The 20129-nt window shown below is 43.4% G+C and overlaps 2 protein-coding genes and 1 pseudogene across 2 annotated transcripts in view; 1 reads left to right on the top strand and 2 right to left on the bottom strand.

Annotated features, from left to right (window-relative positions):
* PHLDB2 (pleckstrin homology like domain family B member 2) overlaps nt 1-19859 on the bottom strand; it is a 223587-nt gene extending 203728 nt beyond the window's left edge. The window contains exon 1 of the mRNA XM_046658183.1: nt 19579-19859. The gene's annotated coding sequence lies outside the window, so the exon portion shown is untranslated. The remainder of the gene's footprint in view (nt 1-19578) is intronic.
* On the bottom strand, nt 5827-6345 carry LOC124237977 (60S ribosomal protein L21-like). The gene has a single exon (XM_046658198.1). It carries the CDS (start codon nt 6311-6313, stop codon nt 5831-5833), a length of 483 nt encoding a protein of 160 aa, XP_046514154.1. The 5' UTR covers nt 6314-6345; the 3' UTR covers nt 5827-5830.
* Nucleotides 11420-12572, top strand: LOC124237976 (eukaryotic translation initiation factor 3 subunit F-like; annotated as a pseudogene).
* Nucleotides 19860-20129: the final 270 nt, after the last annotated feature.

The raw sequence follows: 20129 nt of genomic DNA, 5'->3' as shown, positions 1-20129 counted from the left end.
ACGAGTATCAACCCTGAGCTAGTGGAAGTGGAGGCCGCCAGCAAGCCTTTTCTGAGCTGCTTCTGCAGGAGTGCTGTGGCTACAGCCTAAATCCAATAAAGGAGCATGGAGAAAGCAGGACTTCACGTGGCCTCCAACTGGACAGATACTCCAAGTTCTCTGCCCCTAAAGACTCTTGTCTTACAAATTGCATGTTGTTGCCATTATGAGCCAATGATAAATGTTTCATCTCAACATAACATTTTGAGTAAAAGCTTTGCAGAGAGATAAACCCAAGTCCAAAATCTGGCTTTATGTCTTACTAGCTGTATGCCCTTGGACAAGTTACTTAAACTTTCTGAGACCTATTTCCTCACCTATAAATTGGGGAGAAAAATGATCACCTAACATGGTTGCTATGAAGACTAGTTTGGGCAATGTCCAGTGTTGGCATTTAGTATGTGTTATTTTTTTTCCCATCTTAAACTCAGTTGGTGCAAACAGTAAACATACATGCTGAAACAAATATTCGCTCCTGCCTATATATATTACATATATTGGGAAACATATATGTAAAATTACATTTTTATTCTGAAGATGGCCGTGGCCTTACATTGATAAAACTCGTTAACAAAGTACAGCTCGCCGCATCTGCCTCTCCCATGTCTAGTAGATTGTAAAACCACTTTCATGGTTTCATGGTGGCTGTGGACCACGCTCCTCCCATGGATCCAATCTTATGAAAAATGTCAAGCCGTGGATTCTTCAAGCTATACCCACAGCAAAAAATACGTTTGGAATATTTGGTTAGAAAAGAATTTAATGGCAACTTGGTGTTTCCGGTAAACTCTGAGTGTGGCATTTAAAATATATGTACTCAAAAAGTCAAGAAATCAACAATGTCAAAACATTATTGTTTCTAGTTGTTTTGTCAATCAACTCTTTATTAAGATGCTTCACAAATTCAGTGCTAAAAAGGTGGGGAGTCTGTGAGAAAAGACGATGGTAGAACTTGAGAATGTATTAGGATATGGGTTCAGAAATTTCTTTTGTAAAACAGATGCACATAGATACACGCACACTGAAATTTAGAAGCTCCCACTGACTGGAGGAATGCAAGAGAACCAGAGGATGGATGGCGGGGGCTGGGAGGGGCACATTAGGTCATCCACCCCCACCCCCTCCCCCAGTGAGATTATCCCCCATGTGGTAGTTTATGTTTCTGTGGTTTGCAGAGGGCTTGGGCTAGTTTTAAGTAATTTTCTTCAAGGTCCTCTAAGCCAGTTTAAAATGATTTTGTGAACTAATCATTCTATCACATGCTTTAGCAAAATCTTCCACAATCTAATAAGCATCTGGATATGTTCTCTGAGAGGCAGCTTTTACAGTCTCTTTTTCTTAAATTTCAACTTTCTACCTCAAATCTCTTTACCTCCTTGGTGTTTAAATTTTTCCCAGGCACTGAGCATTTGACTCAGTCTTGCTCCATAATCCGCCAGAGACTCTTTAAGATTCATGATCTGTGCCTCCAACGAGAGGTTTTACAAAATGAATGGAACATAAGGTGGTAATAAATAGGTCATCAAATGCTCGAGGGTTCCAGCTTGCCTTGTTCTTTGTTTTTAATTCAGTCCATACAAGGTATCTTTTGAGGGTCCATTACATGAAAGACACTGGGCCGCAGGAAAGACACTGGGCCGCAGGAAAGACACTGGGCCGCAGGAAAGACACTGGGCTGCAGGAAAGACACTGGGCCGCAGGAAAGACACTGGGCCGCAGGAAAGACACTGGGCCGCAGCTCTTCGCATGTGTTTCTCTCTCTGCTCTGCCCTGGGATGATTAATATTGTCTTACACACACACCCTCACACTCGCATAAACATCTTTGTCTCCATCTGCGTTTTTTTTTTTTTTACAGTTAATACTTGTTTAATGTTTTATTTTCTGAAATTACAAGGTTGATTAAGAATAGTTTTCCCCAAACTTCCCATTAAAAATAATCACCTGGGCATTTAAAAGAAATACAGTTTTTTAGACCCTCTACGCCAATTTAAAATGGTTTAAATATAGATGAGAGAAGGCCTATATGTCCCCGGCATATATGATTCAACTGGACTGAGGAAGGGAGGGGACGTTTTGTTTTAGGAGGTTTTCCGTATGATCCTTCTCAAGAGATAAGTTTAGGAAGCACTGGAGTAGGAGATGATCCCCTGGTCACTTCCAACTTTAACACATGATGCTCCAGACGATCTGGGTGGCTTTCTCAGAGGTCTGAATTGATAAATCACATCCAGCCTCTTAACCTCTGGCCCTGACGTGTGCCTGCCTCCTGAATCTCCATCGCAGCTCTCTCTATTATTCAGCAGGTCGTCATGCATTAACTTGCAGAATTTCTTCAACGCCTCAAACTTTTATTTAAACTTTTAATTTTACTTAATGTTTTGAATTTTTTCTTCGCTCCTACTGAGACACGGAGACTCCTCGAGAGGAGGGGCAACGTTTTTGATATTTCTTTTTAATTTTCCTTTGTGTTCGCACAGTGCTTTACATTCAAATGAATGAGATTTTATTTCTAATTTCATTTTCCCTTTAAATAATATTATTTTGCTGCATGGGTAAAGAATATATCATTTCATTCCATATATCAGGAGGCGTACGATTTAAGACCCCTAGTTTTATCCTAGCTGGTGCAGCTGTTAAATACTCATATAACTGCCTAATCCTTTATGAAAACTTACTCGGACAGCTGCCTTGATAATATGCAGTTTCAGTAACAGCCTCTGTTGAGGAAAATAATATCCCATTGTAGTAAGTCTCACAGATTAATGATGTTTCTCTGCAAAGAAATGTCTAATGGACAGGAGTTCTCTAAAGTGGGAATCCAGCTATGTGCTAAAAAAAAGTCACCCTTAATTTCTACCATGAGATGGGAGTGTATTCTTTGGCGTTAGCAACTGTTGGTATCTTTGTTGTACTAATGGTTTAATTAGACTGTTTCAATGTAGTGGAGCAGCTCTTGAAAGCACTTTGAACAACGATACTATTGTGAAAGAAAAACAGCTCTTTCATTGAGCCATTAAAATTATAGGGGGGGGGGGAGTGGAAAAATACCCCTGGCAGCATATTTTTTCATTCAGCTGTGACTTCTCCAGCCTGATCACCAGAAAGCCTCAAGGTTTAGCCAGCAGTTCTATCTGGATTCTTGTAAAATTAACGTAGGTTGACAAACTAATTAACACTGCCCCCCCCCCCCCCCGCAGGAAGTTGTAAATGTCAGGGAGACTAAAACAAACATGGGAAATGTGTTGTAATAGGGCAGTGTACAATTGAATCCAATAAAACATAAAAATCTTGCTTACAAATATCATTTAGTGCAAAGAGTATCAACCAACAGTTGATATTATTTTTTTATAGGTACCTACGTCATCTTTCACACACCGCTAAAACGGATGTCTTTGTTTCCCGACAGATCTTTTTTTTACCAGAATTTACCAGACATCTGTTTGGTTCTCGAGTTAAGTAGTTGAGTGGTTTTGCACTATCACAGTTTAAAATCTCTTTCAAGAATTCATGAAATAAGCATCTTACATTGCTGTTGGTTAATTACGTTAGAACATTCCGTCTCCTTGAACTTATCCTCAAAATGGATTTATTTTTCGAATGAAAAAGTCTCACAGGTAATCTGAAACTTACGTCCCCATAGAATTTAACAGAAAAGACTCCTCAGCCTTGTCCAAGTTTATTTAGAAGTTCAAATAAAAACACTCTAAAATTTTAAATGAGAAAATGAGAAACCCGTTTAAAGTCTGACTTTGAAAGAAGTAGGAAATATATATTATGTAAATGTAATTAATCTAACAAGTATTCTCATTTGCAAACTGCTCAATTTAACAAGAAAAATGAAGTGACTATAAAGAGGGAGAGGAGTCTGCTGTTCTGGTGGGGCCTCACAAGGTCACCAAGTGAAATAGACTTGCGTCATTTTTGCCTGCCCTGCCTTCCTATGTTGGGGAAGCTCAATAAGGGGACCAAAGTCCAAAGGGCCAGATGTTTCCTTCCCCAGCTCCTAGGCCACTCAGGCCACCAGCGACATTTGCCTGAGATTTTGAGCCTTCGCTGAGGAATGCAAATGTCCAGGGGGCCTTTAGAGCTTAAGGTTGGAGCCACTGAGGGAGGGTAGAGTCCAGGTATGGTCCTTGGAACAGTAGCTGGTGTGTGGGGTGACAATACCAATGGCAGCATCTTAAACAGACTGTCCTGGGTGCCATCTGGGCTCTGTTTTGCCCCAGGTGTTTTCTTCCTGTGCTTCTGTCCAGCCTTCTCAGCCACTCTGTGAACTATCTGACATCCTTCCGATCAGTTCCTTTTCTGCTTAAAGCTCTAGAGTCGGTGTCTGTTTGTGGAACCAACAACCCTGACTACAACACCAAGGTTTAAATCTAGCTCTTTTGGACCAGAATCTCCCGTGTGTCCACGCCCGCAGGTGATTAGGCCCTGGGGGCAGCGTATCTCACAAGAGGTTAGTGGCACTGATGTTATTTAACTAAACTCTTCCTCACTCCAAATAAGACTTGAGATTACACAGAAAGACATAATCCAACAAGATTAAAAAAAAAGAGAGGGAAATAGGAGAAAGTGAATATAAAGGTACTGGTGCATGAGTCAGATTGCCAAAGCTATTACTGTGGAATGAGAAATGGAACTTGCAGGCAAATGACAAGAGTCAGCTCAACTGGTCCTCACCTTCTCTTCCCTGGGAAGCCAAAACAGTCAGAGGCTTCCATGGGGAGGATGATGCATATGGAGTCTGAGCAAGGGAAACCGGGCTCCCTTCTGGGGTGGGTCACCAAGTAACAGCCCCTGGGCTCCTCCGCCCTCGCTTTGCCGCAGCTGATGAGCTCCAGCTTCTGGCTCTGCAGTGCCCTTTTAGTTTCTTCTTTCAAAATGTAAATATATTTGGAAGAGAGACGACATTAAGTCATTTACTTTAGCAAAGTGTTTGCTCAACTTCAGTTATTCATGTATAATCTTCACGATTTTGCCATATTCATAAACTGTCTTATTATATTGCTTTTTTTATACCTAAATACCTCCAATACCTTTGTTCTAAATAATATGCATGAATGTGAAAGTTTGCTATGCTATGTACTTTTTAATACTCACGGAAATAAACCCATATATTAAAATGATTATACATCATCATCTTGCATCCTGCAGAAAGTTTATCAAGTGAACTAGGATTTTATCCTTGTTTAAAAAAATCATTCGAAGAAGTTAAGGTTTTGGAGTCCTTACCTACCAGAAAATGTCCGTATTTTGCTCTAAGCTTTGAGTTAGTCTGGCTGAATATACAACTCTAGGTTGAAGTCATGTCCTCTCTGATCTCTAAAGGCATTTCCCAACATCTTCTAACATCCTACAGTGATGCTGCTGAGAAGTCAGAAGGCAGTGTAATTTATATTCCTTGTAGGTTACTTTTTTTCCTCTCTGAAAGTTCTTATGTTCTCCTAATGTTTGACATTGTAAAACATTCTAAGATTGCCTAGTTGTTTGTTTTCCTTTTTAATTGATTTCGTTGGACATGAGCCCTTTTATTATAAGCATTGTGACTTTTGAGTGCTAAGATTCTTTTTTGATAATTTCTCCCCTTCAATTTGCTGCGCTATTTCTGAGACACCTGTAAATTAGAAGTGGGACTTCCTAAATGAGCTCTCAGTGTTTGGAGCCTATATCAGTCAGAGTTTTGTCAGGAAAACAAGAGCCATTCTGTGTGTTCCCAGTAGAAAGTGTTTTTTTGTTTGTTTGTTTGTTTTTTTTTTACAGTGCAGAGGTCTTTTATTTTCTTTCGCCTATCATGCCATGAATTCATAGGGAATGGGTTCCAGCAGCTCAGGCTCCTTTCCATTGGTTCTCACAAAGTGTGCTTCTCTGGGTGGAGCAGGCTGGCGCTTCAGTTGAACCCAAGTACCCTTCTCTTTGGCTTCCTTCTTTTTCTGATCATTTTCCTTCACACGTTTCAGGAAGCTATCCCGGCTCTTAGAGTGCTTAATATGCTCAATACGTACATTAATTCTTTTGGCAAGAATCTTGCCCTTTACTTGTTTGTTTACAACAATGCCAACAGCATGCTGGGTAACATTGTAGACTCTTCCAGTTTTGCCATGGTAACATTTGTGGGGCATTCCTTTTTGAACAGTGCCCATTCCCTTGATGTCTACAATATCACCTTTCTTGTAGATTCGCATGTATGTGGCCAAAGGAACAACTCCATGTTTTCTAAACAGCCTAGAGAACATATAGCGGGTGCCTCTCCTCTTGCCCTTTGTGTTGGTCATTTTGGCGAATTACTGGAAGATGGCGGCGCCGGCCAAAAAGAAGTAGAAAGTGTTTTAATACAAGAATAAGCAGTGGAAGGGCTCGAGGAATGAAAGCTTCTTGAACTGTCACTGGTGAGTTCCGTCTGCCGTCCCAATGTGCATGGTTCTCTAGATGGGCGCCTGGAAGCTGCTGCAGACCTCACATGCACCTTCTGCCTGTATGTCTGCCTGCAACAGTCTTGGTGATTCTGCAGAATAATGGCTTCTCTTCTGCCTTCCAAATCACAGATGCCCACTCCAGGCTCTAACCTGAACCATGTGGGAGGGCACTCTGGGAAATGTAGTTCCTGTTTCTTTGTGATGCACAGAAGTCCTCAGTAGGGGTGGCAGAGATGCCAAGGTGACAGAGACAATCCAGCACAGAGCCACATTGGCTGTGTGCATGCCCTAAAACCACCACATACGAGCCATGTGGCCTGGGCCAAATTTCTTAGTTTCTTAATGCCTTAATCTCTCCAACTGTAAAGAGGTAATAGTATTACTAGCTACATCACAGGTTTGCTGGGAGACTGATGGAAATCATGCATGTAATGGATGTATTCAAGTGCTTTTAGTATATGCTGACTACTCTAATTTTTATTATTACTATTTAATTATCTTTTTTTATTACTTTTCTACCAATATCCTATTCTTTCTTTTTTTGAGGAAGATTAGCCCTGTGCTAACATCCACCACTAATCCTCCTCTTTTTGCTGAGGAAGATTGGCCCGGAGCTAACATCCATGCCCATCTTTCTCTACTTTATATGTGGGACACCTGCCACAGCATGGCTTGACAGAAGTACATAGGTCCACGCCTGGGATCCAAACCGGCAAACCCTGGCCTGCCAAAGCGGGGCGCACAAAGTTAACTGCTATGCTACCTGCCAGCCCCAGTTTTGCTCTAAATTTTGAAAAGTTTCTTCATTATTTTCTAGTCTATCGATGTTTTTATGACAATAATAATTTTAATCACTAAGAGAACTTTTTTTATTCTGACTGTTCTTTTTTAATAGTGTGTTCTTCTCTGTCATAAGTTTATTCTTTTTTTTTAAAAAAAAATACTTTTATTTTGATAAGGTCTTGGGAAGATCAAGAGGCAAAGTCTTGGGTCTAGTTTGCCATTTTGCACAGAAGCTGACAGTATTGAACCAACAGTCAGCAACTCTGCCTTCGTTGTGAGTCAGGCAGCGTACTAAGAACTCTGCTTTCACCCTCCCAGCTAATCCACCCCAATCTCAAGACATAGGTACTAGTTTTCTCCCCTTTTTCAAAGATGAGATAACTGAAGCTCAGGGAGGTTAAGCCACTTGCTGAAAGTCACACAGCTAGTAACTGGCAGAGCTAAAATTTAAACACAGGTCTGTTGGTGACAGAGTTCAAGCTCTGAACCACTGTTGCTAGATGGATCTCATCATTTTAAATGGCTGCATAGGATCCTCGTGTGTGTGTGTGTACATACAATCCCTCTCTGATGAACACTTATGCTGTTTTCAAAGTTTGCTGCTCTGAACAAGCCTTGCATAAATATCCATGTACTATGTGTACTACGCAAAAATTTTAACGCACTCTTCCTTTATTGTCTAAAAGTAAGTCCTAAAAGTGGATTTGCGAAATTAAAAGTTACCCACATTAAAACAGTTTTATGTGGTTTGACAAACTGCCCTTAAGAAAGAGGTGGCAGCAGCCAGCCTGGTGGCGAAGTGATTGGGTTTGCACACTCTGCCTTGGTGGCCCAGGGTTCGCAGGTTCAAATCCTGGGCACGGACATACACACTGCTCATCAAGCCATGCTGTGGCAGTGACCCACACACAAAATATAGAAGAAGATTGGCATGGATGTTAGCTCGGGACCAATCTTCATCACCAAAAGAAAGAAAAGAGAAAAAAAGTTTGCAGCAATTCACACTTCCCTCATGGCAGTGTGTGAAAATGTCTGTTCCCTACATGCTTACCAATACCTGATGTTACCCAGTTTTTACCAATCTCATAAAAAGGAAATGCTATCTCACTGTTTAAAGTTGCTATTATTTCTTTGTTAGTGTGGCTAAACAGCTTTTCATTTGATTATAGGTCATTTACCTTTCTTCTTTTGTGAATTACCAGTTTGTTTTCTCCCCACCTTTCTGCTGGGGTGTTGCCTCTAACAGGTACAGATTTGTAAATACTCTTTAGCAATAGTAACATTTAGCTTGTTATTTATGTTGCAAATATACTTTTCCAGCTTACTGTTTCTATTTTTTACTTTTGCTTATGGTATTTGTAAAAGAAGTTTTGAGCATTTATGTAGTCAAATCTTTCCTAATTAACGTTTACATATATTCTTTCTTTCTGTGGGTGAAAGAGTGAAACCAACGTGAAAATTGGACCATTATGAGTTTGATTTATGATCTGAGTTTCTAAGAGAATCAAACAACTCAACAATCTCTTGGCCCAGCTGCAGGAAACAGGCGAATTGTTTAAGATGGTGAAAGTTTTCACTTACACACTAAATATTTACCTAAGCCAATTTAAGAAGGATTTCCAACCAGGCTAGGTTGAAAGCTAATAAGCTTGTCCTTCCGGCTGTGTCCTGCTTAAAATGTGAGGAACTAAAGTCAGAGTTGGGTTTGGCCGTTAGTGGAGGCTGCTGGGATGGGCACTGGCGAGGTCATTCCTGTCCTTCAACACTGAGCTTCCTAACTGGTGCCAGCTGCTGACGTCAGAGGCCCTCACTCCTGTTTCTCCAGTGTTTTGTTCTTTGTTCTTCATTTATGTTTAAAGTTGCTCCCAGAATAAATTGAAACTCAAGTCATAACTGCGTAGAGATTTATAACAAGACTGTTCACCAGGCAAAAGCCCTCAGGGTTTGGGAGAGCATGAGGCTGGGCTGCAGAGAATGATTCTAAATTAAGGCTCCAGGTTTAAGGGCTGCGAATTAGGCACAGGCTCTGATTCAGGTGAAGTTCTAGTTCTTTCTCTTCTTACTTTTTAATTAGGAGGGTCTCTCTGGACCTTCCTCTTAGGCAATCAAATCTTCTTCAGCGATGCCTACCACAACTGTCTCTACTTTTGTCCTTTCTCCTTAGGATATTCAGACAAATTCCTGAAAGAAAGTAGCTTTCTCTTCAGAGTCTGAATTCTTAAAAAGGAAGGTTGCAAAACCAAATTTCCTTTTCTTCAAAACACCACTTGGATCTCAACTCCTCTGAAAATCTTCCTGAGCATCCATCTAGAACTTTTCTAGAGGGCAGTTACCACGGCCCTCCCAGCCTCACACCATGCTGCCTTGGCTCCTTCATCGGTTCATCTGCTCCATGAGATGTTGGTCTTCCTCTGGGCACAACTGTGAGCTACTCCTCTCTGTATCTATAGCACTTAGCACAGTGTCAAACATATGTTAGGCTCTCCATCAGTGTCTTCTTATTGGATCTATGTTAAAACAATGGAAAATATTTGATTCCAACCTGCTGTTATGACCTTGGCTTGGAGCAAGTGGGAATTAATAGCTTCTGATATAAATGCATGTGAAAAATAATAGTATCCCAGTTGGAGGCATATCAGATAGTGCAAAGAAGAAAAATGGTGACCCTCAGAAAATCCCCTTAGAGGAACAGCCAAAGATTAAGCATAACCAGCCATGGCCAGAGTGCATGTCTGCAGACTCGGAGAAAAAAAGATGTTTGGAGAGTGGGCACAGTGCATGATGTAACCAAATAGTGCTCAGGCCGCTGTATCCAGTGATCACTTTACTCGAGTTTCATTGGCTAATCTTACTTATAAGATCGTGTAAAATAAGATGGTAATGGGATATAAAATTTAGCCTGCCAAGAGTTACTTGAAGACATCTGAAGTTCAGTATAATTAACTGACCCTGAGATTCATTTAAACGTCTCAAAAGAATTTTTTACATGCCAAAGGTTCTTGTAACTTGCCTTTTCTAAAAATGATCGAAATATGTTGTAGCAATTTTAGAGAAAGCGGTATGCTATCAATAGAAGTATTTAAGGCCGGGGAGTTGGACAGACATTTGCTAATTAATTCCAGAAATTAAATGAGTATATAGATTTTGTATAACCCACACCCAGGAATAGTCTAGACAAGAGATTTTTCTTTTTACAAAATTGATCAAATACCTTTCTCATATTAAAATTCTTTGCATGCATTGTACACACACACACACCCCCCTTGTAAATTATTTTAGTTCCACCACGATTACAGCAGAACCCTTGGTGCCACCAAATGCCTGAAAATTTATGGCGTGAAAGTCTCCTGTGTTCAAAATGCTGCCTCTTCCCTTTCAGCCTAGTAGACAGTGAAAAATGGGATTGTCAGGAACAGTCCCTACATCTTCTGGAAAGCTCTACTGGATCCACCCCTCCTCACTTTCATTATCCAGCAGACTCTCAGCACAGATGGGTTACTGTGGACTCCACCTCCCTTGGCCTTCAGAAGGCAGAGTGAGGACTGTGGTGGGTGCATGTGCCGCCAGATAGTGTTTTAAAAGTAGGAAAACTGGGTTCCGTGTTGCCTCGTGCTTTGAAACGCTGTTTCTCCTGGTAGAAAACTGGCGGGGCTGGAGAATCCAGTCCAACGTTAGGAATTCAGTTCCATTCAAGAAGTGAGGGTGTGCTCATGCACCCTGCAGAAAACGCTGTGAAGGTGCCAACCGGTGCTTGTTCACCTGGCCATTAGCGTTAGAGAATGTATGAGACTGTCCCATAGTTCAGCACCTTGCTTGCTTGGTTTTTATGTTACTCAGTGGAAGCACATTGAGGTCTGTATCTGAGCTGAGTTTGACATTGACAATGGTTGTTGGAATCATGGGCCTGTGGTTCTCCAGCTTCATTCCAAGGTAGGACATGGTTGAACCATAAGCCAATCCTCTTCCTCTCCTGCCTTAACTAAGTTTGTATGGTGGTCACCCCAGGGGTGACTTGTTCTGGTTGTTTGTTTTGTGGTTTCTAAAAAGTGAGTGTAGCCAACATGGTTGAGGCGGTGTCAGTTAAGCATGATTTATCGTGTTACCCATCCCTCTCCCCAATAGACTACCTAAGAAGAAGTCAACTAGGTATTAGGAATAGAGTCAAAACTGCAAAGTGCAGCTCTCTCGACAAGATGGCCACACCGACGGTACCGGCGAGTGCTCCTCCTGCAGCTCCAGCCCCAGCCGCGGCTGCTGCCCCAGCCTCGGCCTCAGCCCCAGCCCCGGCCTCACCCACAGCTCTAGCCCCAGGCTCAGCGCCGGCTCCAGCGCCGGTTCTGGCCCCGACGGCGGCTCCAGCCTCATCCTCAGACCCGGCGGCAGCGGCGACTGCGACCGCGGCTCCTGCCGGCTCCCGGCCAGCCCCCGACCTCGGCGCCAGCCCCAGCGCAGAACCCGGCGCAGTCTCTGCCGGGTCCTGCTCTCCCGGGCCACTTCCCCGGCGGCCGCGTGGTCCGCCTGCACCTGGTCATTTTGGCCTCCATCGTGGACAGCTACGAGCGACGCAACGAGGGCGCTGCCCGCGTTATCGGGACCCTGCTGGGAACCGTTGACAAGCACTCTGTGGAAGTCACCAATTGCTTTTCAGTGCCACACAACGAGTCAGAAGATGAGGTGGCTGTTGACATGGAATTTGCTAAGAACATGTATGAATTGCACAAGAAGGTCTCTCCAAATGAGCTCATCCAGGGCTGGTACGCTACAGGCCATGACATCACAGAGCACTCTGTGCTGATCCAACCTCATTCACCTCACTGTGGACACGAGCCTCCAGAACGGCCGCATGAGCGTCAAGGCCTATGTCAGCACTTTAATGGGTGTCCCTGGGAGGACCATGGGGGTGATGTTCACACCTCTGACAGTGAAATATGCATATTATGACACAGAACGCATCAGAGTTGACCTGATCATGAAGACCCGTTTTAGCCCCAACCGGGTGATCGGACTCTTAAGTGACCTGCGGCAAATAGGAGGGGTGCCGGCTCGCATCGAGGATGCCCTAAGCACAGTGTTGCAGTAGGCAGAGGATGTACTGTCTGGAAAGGTGTCAGCTGACAATACAGTGGGCCGCTTCTTGATGAGTCTGGTTAACCAAGTACCCAAGATAGTTCCTGATGACTTCGAGACCATGCTCAACAGCAACATCAATGACCTGCTGATGGTGACCTACTTGGCCAATCTCACACAGTCACAAATTGCCCTCAATGAGAAACTCGTAAACCTGTGAATGGGCCCCAATCCTAGGACTCAGAATGGAGTGAAATAGCTGGTTTCTTTGTGGCTTGAGTCACATTGAGTCAGTCAACTGCTTGTGAGTCTAAATAAACATAGCCTACGTTTTGTAAATGAAAAAAAAAAAACTGAGAAGTGCAAAAACTCAGGGAGATTTCTATTGAGTACTACAGAGAGACACTTGAGGACCCTGCCAGGAAACCAGTGTATTCTTGCTGAATTCATGGCATTGCCCCGTCACCCAAAAAATACCAGATATCCCTTGGTGATAATAAGTAATGTTGTCTTTCCCGCTCTCATCTTTAAAAAGGGACAAAATGGGCAGCAAAGCAATGCAGTCTCTGAATGGTGCTGAGACATAAGACCATTGATGCCCAATTTCTTTCAGGGCTTTACTTGTTGGACCAGAGGTTCTTTCCATTATTTGTGAGTGGCTCTTCAGGGCCTTAGAGCTCCCTGGGCATGGGTCTGGGGTGACGAGTAAGTGTGTGAATGAAGGGCCATGCACACTTCACCAGATCTCTCAGTCATGCCTCAGAGCTTCGTGCAATTAGTGGTTCCTTTGAACAGTACCACCCGGGGCTGCTTTCTCTCATACAATGTCACAGTGAGCAAGCATTATTCTGTCCTTTTTATGGGAGAAGTAGAGCAGAGAGGAGTGAAATAACCATAGAGGTGAAAAATAAAAACTATCAAAGCTTGGAATGGAATGTCATAATTCTGTCAATCACCCTGATGACCACTCATTTCTGCAGAAAATTAGAAGGAAATCAGAGTCTCTCCAAAGAAAACTGCCCTTTCAGTTCGGGGCCTCGGGGAAGAGCTTTGATGCATCCTTCTTCCTTCTTGTGCCTTCTCTTCATTACACATAGCCTTTCATGAGGCTTACAAGAAGGGACATGAGCACAGGCACCCAGTTCGCAATAACCCGGGTGAGCAACCCTGGGCAGGGCTGCTGAGGCAGGGTGGGGCGGAGGACAGGGATGCTCGCAGGATCCAAAGCAAACTTAAAGCTCCGCTGCAGCCTTTGACCATTGTTTTGTGAACTTCAGAGGAGGCACGGATCTGTCCCTCACTCTTCCGCCTTTTGCTTATAATGTCACCCCTCCCCCTGCAAACAGACACAGTTCCCTCTGACTCTCGGCTATGTTCGGTAACCTCGGGCAAGTCACGTCACCTCTAAGGGCCTCTGTTTATTTATAAAGGGATGATAGTAGTCATGCCTGCCTGCTGGCTGGAGCTTGCATAAGTGACACACAGGGCGGCAAAGCTGAGTTTCGGGCCAGCATTGCAGCTGGACGAGAGAGCTCTGCATTTTCCCAGCTGAGTGGGCTTTTCTCTAGAAAATACTGCTGCCCAGCCTCTCCAGTTTATAACAATCATCTCAAAATTACATTCCGGAGATCTCTTTAGCAGTTTTGTATTCCCCCCAGTGCATAAGAGACAGGAATGATGGCTCCAGAGTGAAAAACCCTTTCTGTGTTTACTTTTTTAAAGAACTTTCTGATCTTAATTTTTCCGGTTTTTCAGAGAAAAATCGAAACCGAGTCACCACCAAGAAGTTTAAAAGTTGGCACCAACCCACAGAACGACACACTGGTGGCCTCAGGACGAGGACCCTATGCTGGACCGCAAGTTACAACACAACTGCATTCTGTAACAATACCTCTCATCAGGGACATTTCCATTTTGCAAAGAGAAACAAAATGAGATGTATTTTGGTAGAGAACAGTAGGTTTTGGGACGTCTACATGGATTCTTGCTTATATTCAGGATCCCATCTAGGAAGCAGAGCGAAATTCTGTGGAATCCATATGCTTGACCTTGAAGGTACATCTCTAGAACTGGGAGAATCAGAGTGAGGTACTGGTGTTCCTTGGGGCGTAGAGAAGTCTGCCACCTGTTTATTCACTGCAACATCTCTGCTTGGCCTCTGGGTTTTCTCTTCTCTTGCAACCTGCTCACGTACTAACCACAAGTTTTCAGCTGCTTACCTTGTGAAATCGAATGAGATCACCACAAAGCAGGCTCCATGGATGAAAGTCATTATTAACAAGAAATACACAACAGCTCCAGCTAAATGCACCATAAAAGGCTAGTCTTAAATAAATCCTTGAAAACATCAGCCCAGTGATGACAAAAAAAGAATTCTGCCTAGTTAGAGTTCTCTGCAGGAAGTATTTTCATATTGTTTTGGCTTCAGAAAAAAAAATACTGGGCTTTGTGGGGGTTACCTAAGTGCACAGTGAAACGGCAAATTCAGACTATCTGAAGCCTGTCCTCCAGATACAGGGTCTTGTGTGAAAACAATCTCATTTCCATTTTTGCTTTCTGGGAACCCCTCCAAGTCACAGTGATTTGCCAGCTTTTTGTGACCTTCAGTTCCTTAACTGCTCCCAAGGGAAACTTGACCTTGGAACTGTAGAGAAGAGGGGAACCGTTTTCAAGTTGGTGTGGGGCAAGAGAAGTTCCATTCTCTCTGTTTGCTCACTGCCTGAAGCTTGTGGGTTCTCCTGTACCAAGATCTTTAGAGCCTCAGAGGTCCCAGAAAAGCGGACAAAAGGTGCGATAAAGATGCACATTAACCCAAGTAAGGACATGGACAACGAGAATGTCACATGGGATGGAGATTCAGGTGGCCAGCCTGGAGCAGTTCCCAGTGAAGCATTAAGAATAAGAAAATACTTAGTCCCCTCCTGATGCACGGTGGATGTAGGGCTCCCTCACTGCTCAGAGCATTTTAAGACTGAAATGGAATTCACGGGGCACAGGAATTCCTCCTGTAACTTTAGTTGGTTTCTACAGGGGTTGGGACTACACCCATGATGGACTCTCAACCTGTGGGAGGACTTCCTTAGTTTCCTACCACTTGGCAACTGCTCAACCCATGAGACATCCATCTGGTTATAGAGTCAACCAACAGAGGATTTGTGTGTAGCAAGAGACACCATGGGGGCTCTGTAACCCAACCCATGTACACTGTTCCCCAGGCATGCAACACATTCGAGGACAGTGGTTTCTCACCTTTCTCCAAGCAAGAATCCCTTTGATATCTTACTCTGCTCATGGGCACACGGATTTGAAAGATTTTTACTTCAAAGTAGATTTTATTAAGTAACAATTACTGTCTTCATTTCCATTACTTAATGAAAATTTAGTTAGAGTAAGAACATTACCACTCTGACCTGATAGAATCCCAGCCAAATGCAAAGCAATCGATACGTGAGTGGGTCTCCACAGCCCAGGAACAGGCTGGGTAGTCATTTGGCATTTTCAATTTCTGAGAACAGCTTGGATGTCCCATCCCTACTATTTGCAAGCTTTAGAAATCCAGAAAGCTACTTGTGCATTAGAGAAAAAGAGCAAAGGATTTGGAGCCCCAAGACCTGTTGGACTTGTCAGCTGAGTGCTGTTGAGGACACTTGCCTTTATTGGGTCTCAAGTTTCTTATCTGAAAGGGTGTCAGCTGAACGTGATACTCCCTTACAGGGCTGTCATGAAGACTCTATAAAACCACCCTGAGAAGTTTTGATGTATTTAGTTTTCTCAAAGACAGAAATTTGACTGCAGAAATAAACTTTAAAAACTCCTGGTATAATATATGAAAAATTTGTTTCCATGTTACATTAAAATCAAATAAACAAACAAAACAATGTTTGTGAACCAGGATAAGAAAAATTTTCTCTCACAGTTTCAGAAAGAGATCAAAATGCTGACCTGTAGGCACTCGTTAGGGGGGGTGTGTGTGTGTGTCAGCATGTGTGTGCACGTGTGTATGTGTGTTCCTGGAGGAGAGGAGAATCACTGTGATATTGAGGTTTCTGTCTGTACAGGTTCAAGAACACCTGGGGGGTGGTGTCATAAATATATGCTCTGAGGAGCCAGGCAAATAATTTAGAAAGAACTCCTTCCTTACTCTTTTACACTCAGAATGCAAGCAATGTCGATACTGTTGGTTGGTAGTTTTCCCAGAATGAAGTGCTGACAAATGTGGGCTTTGGAGTCAGACAGACCCCAACTCATATTTCACTTCATCTTTCTGGCTCTGTGACTTGGGTGAGTTGCCTAAGTTTGTTATAGGAATTCAACGAAAAAATGCAGATAAAAAGGGAGTACTTCATTTCCTGGTCATAAGACGCCCCGGATAAAGGTGAAATGTTATTATGAGTCCTTGCGTTTCAGCTTTAACTTTTTATCCTCATGTTTTAGTTAACAAAAATGACAGCACGTGAGTAAAGGTCACGCAGGATCAGCTGTGTGAGGAAAGGTACTGAGTGGACTTGGTGGTGCAATCTCTGCTTATAATGCCTTTGCTATCACACTCTTAGGTATGTATGAGGCGGGTCAGGGAAAAAAAGAAACTCTTTGTTCAAAGATTTTTAGTCTACCACATTTCATGATGGTATTTCCTTATCTTGATCTTGTAAATGCTCAGGAAGTGTGGCTGCTTTGGAATTTAGGCCAGACAGCTAATGGCATTTTTAGGATGTATCTGAACAAAAGTGAAACAGGGTTGGGGCAAAGGAAGGCTTGCTCCTGCTCATGACTCGTCTACTGCCTAAGTGGCACCAACAAGCCATTTGGACTCAAGCTCATAGGGGCCTCTTTCGGTTGCAGGTACTAGGAGCCTTGATATGTTAGAATTTGGCTGGTTCCTCTCGCTTTACTCCTCTTTTTGCCTAAATCCCTTGGATGTAGATGAGTGGATATTAGCTGAGGTGAAATGAGATAGTAATTAGATTCTTGAGTTCCCAGAGAAGGATTGGGATGGTGTCATTTCTTTCCCTGGAAATAGTTCAGACATTATACTTTAGTTGAGGCTCATGAATTTGAGCCTCTGAGATAGAAAGGGGTAGATATCTAGCTTGAGAATTGCCTGAGTTTACTTAGGAAATATCCAGGCCTAGAAAGACTCCAGTGACTGCCACCACCGGGCACTTCCCTTTGCTCCCCACCTGATTCTCTCCTTACCTCCCCTCAAAGAAGGTCCAGCCTAGTCAATGCTGGCCTTTTGGTTATAGTGGTACCCAACTGGCCTCATCATGACACATCCAAGTGCCGGTGGAGAACCTCTGACTATGTTAGGCAGCCTTGCTTTCCTCAGTGACTCCTCCCCACCCCACCCCACAACTGATGCTTCTGCATGTGCTTACCTCCATGATCACATGGGAAAAGCAACAGGTTGGAAATGAGGCAGAGCTGAGTAGAATCCTGGCTCACCCTCTGACTGCGTGGATTTCAGCAAATTAAGTTATGGGGTCTAACTTTCTAACACGCAAAAGGAGTAATGTCTATCTAGTCTGGTCAATGTTATGAATAACCTCTCCCCTCTTAATATCCAATATACATGAAATGGGGAGGGAAGCTGGGTATACTCAGGGGCCACCAGTGTGTTTTTGGCCTTGAGCCAGATGCTGCACAGAAAGAATAGGTGAGACCTGAGTGTCTGCCCTGAAGGGGGCCTGCAGTATTGTGGGTAAATCTGGTCAATGGATCTGGATGCCTGACTCCCTCTCCCCTCTTCAAAGCCAGCTCCATCACTTGCATTCTCTACAAATATATTCTGGAAACCGGCCAGGCACACTTAATATTTTACAGGGCCTAATATCCTCACCGAAATCTATCCGTTTTTCATAATTTTCCACCACATTCCTGGGAGGTAGCCACAGACTAACCCAAAATCACACACAGGATTTGTGTCTGGGCCACACTCGGCAATGGCCTCAATTGCTGCATCTAGGTAACTGCCTGAGCTGTGAAAAATTCTGGCCACAAACCTCACCTAAGGGAATTCACTTCAGTTCCATAAATGATTGACAAAAATAGTGTCAAACATTACCTTGTTTAATACATGGCCCAACCCCTTCCCTAAAGGGAGTGTAGAAAAATAGGGCCTCCCTATCACCAGGCTTCTAATAATTATAAGAGCCGGGAACCATTGCATAGACTTGACAAGTGTATGTGGTGACAAAATGACAACTGTTCTGCGATTAGAGGAGTTATTTTCAGACCTAAAGAAGAGTGGATCCTGTTCATTAAAAATAACATTTTCAGAATGTGTAGACTTGAAGGGGAAAAAATTCCATGTTTTTTGGTGATTACTTAATCTCATTCTCCCTCAAGAATCACTTAATAAGGTGTTCTATAGTTATTCTGTTTCTTCCCTGTGGACCTCCAGCTGTAGGGGAAGCTCCTTGAAAGCCACAGCTCTTATGCCTGAGGTGATATCGGGTTTCCAGTTTGTGCATGAGTCTTGTTCAGGTGTGTCTATTATTGAGGTGGGAAGGCTCCTGGGGCACGTACTACTCTGAGCAGAATAAAAACATACTCTAGTTGGAAGACAATATGGGCTATAGCTTCAGAGCAGGGTTGTTCCACGTTGCCCTGTGTCTGTTCTGCAGAGAGACTCAGTTGGCAAGGGCTTTCCTTAGCGGTCCTCTGTCAAAGGTAGCAAACAGCCTCGCCTCAGTAAATGATTGACCTGGCTGCCCGCGGTGATAAGCTTAGGTAAATAGGCTTGATTCTGCTCCAGCAATTTCAAGACTTTTAACTCCCTAGGTCCCAAAGCAGAAAAATGCACTTTGCTCCCTGGGAGATCCTATCATTTAAGGTTGACAGCTCTCCACATTGACAGTGTGTCTGAGGAACTCAGAATTATACGCAATATGTCCTCTCTGGTCTATCTTGAAAGCAGAAAGATTTTATACAAGCCAAATTCTGGAACAAAGTCGCATTTGCAGAGCCATGACCGATGGAAGAATTTCAACAAATCACAGTGTGATTTTTTACAATGAAAGATAAAAAATTTTACAAACTTTTGAAATATGTAGAGGAACAACAATTTTTGAAGGAGAGAGAAGATGGAAGAAAAATACAGCCCGCTTTTCAGAATACCTTGGTGACAAGAGATTGAATTCTCCCAACACACAGCCACGGCTACCAGCTCTCCCTCAGTGGACCATCATGAGAGATGCTCTGGCTACAAGGATGTGCAAAGAGCTTGTTTCATGATCTTGAGAGAGGGGCCTGTGACCAGACAGATCACCTACCTTGATTGCTGCTTTCAATCTGGATTCTTCTCTCAGCTCCCTGCCCGACTCAGCAGTGATGGCCCACGACTGTTCCAATCCTTGCTGAAGAGTTTGAGATGTTGGGAAGAAGCGTCAACACAGGCTTCTACTTTTCCCTAAGCACGGAATCGAGGTGTTCCCTTCGGTTTCCTTTCCTGTTCTCTCTGGCCCCTACAGATAGTGGTCACGGCAGCAACTTGCCTGCAGCCGGGTATGTTGACAGATGTGAGGGAGGGAGGCTGCCCTGGTCTCAGCTGCCTGGTCTGACCAATCATTACTCACCAGGCCAGGCTCTTACTCCTGCTCAAACCTGACCAGAGGTCTAGGTGACAAGATCAGATAGCAGTACTGTGAGGGGCAAAAAGCAGAGTCTGTTAGCTATTGGCTATCCAGAAAAGCAATTACTTTGTAACTGGATCTGTGAAGTAGACAAGACAAGCATATGTGGGAGGAAATCTCTTTTTATCTTACTCCCTTTTATTTTAGCAATCTCAGAAGGGGATCTCAGAGGTCACTTTATTAAACCTTCC

Source organism: Equus quagga, chromosome 4 (assembly GCF_021613505.1).
Source record: "Equus quagga isolate Etosha38 chromosome 4, UCLA_HA_Equagga_1.0, whole genome shotgun sequence".
NCBI classification, from domain to species: domain Eukaryota; kingdom Metazoa; phylum Chordata; class Mammalia; order Perissodactyla; family Equidae; genus Equus; species Equus quagga.
The sequence above is the reverse complement of the archived record's forward strand: the minus strand, read 5'-3'. Positions and strand labels throughout refer to the sequence as shown.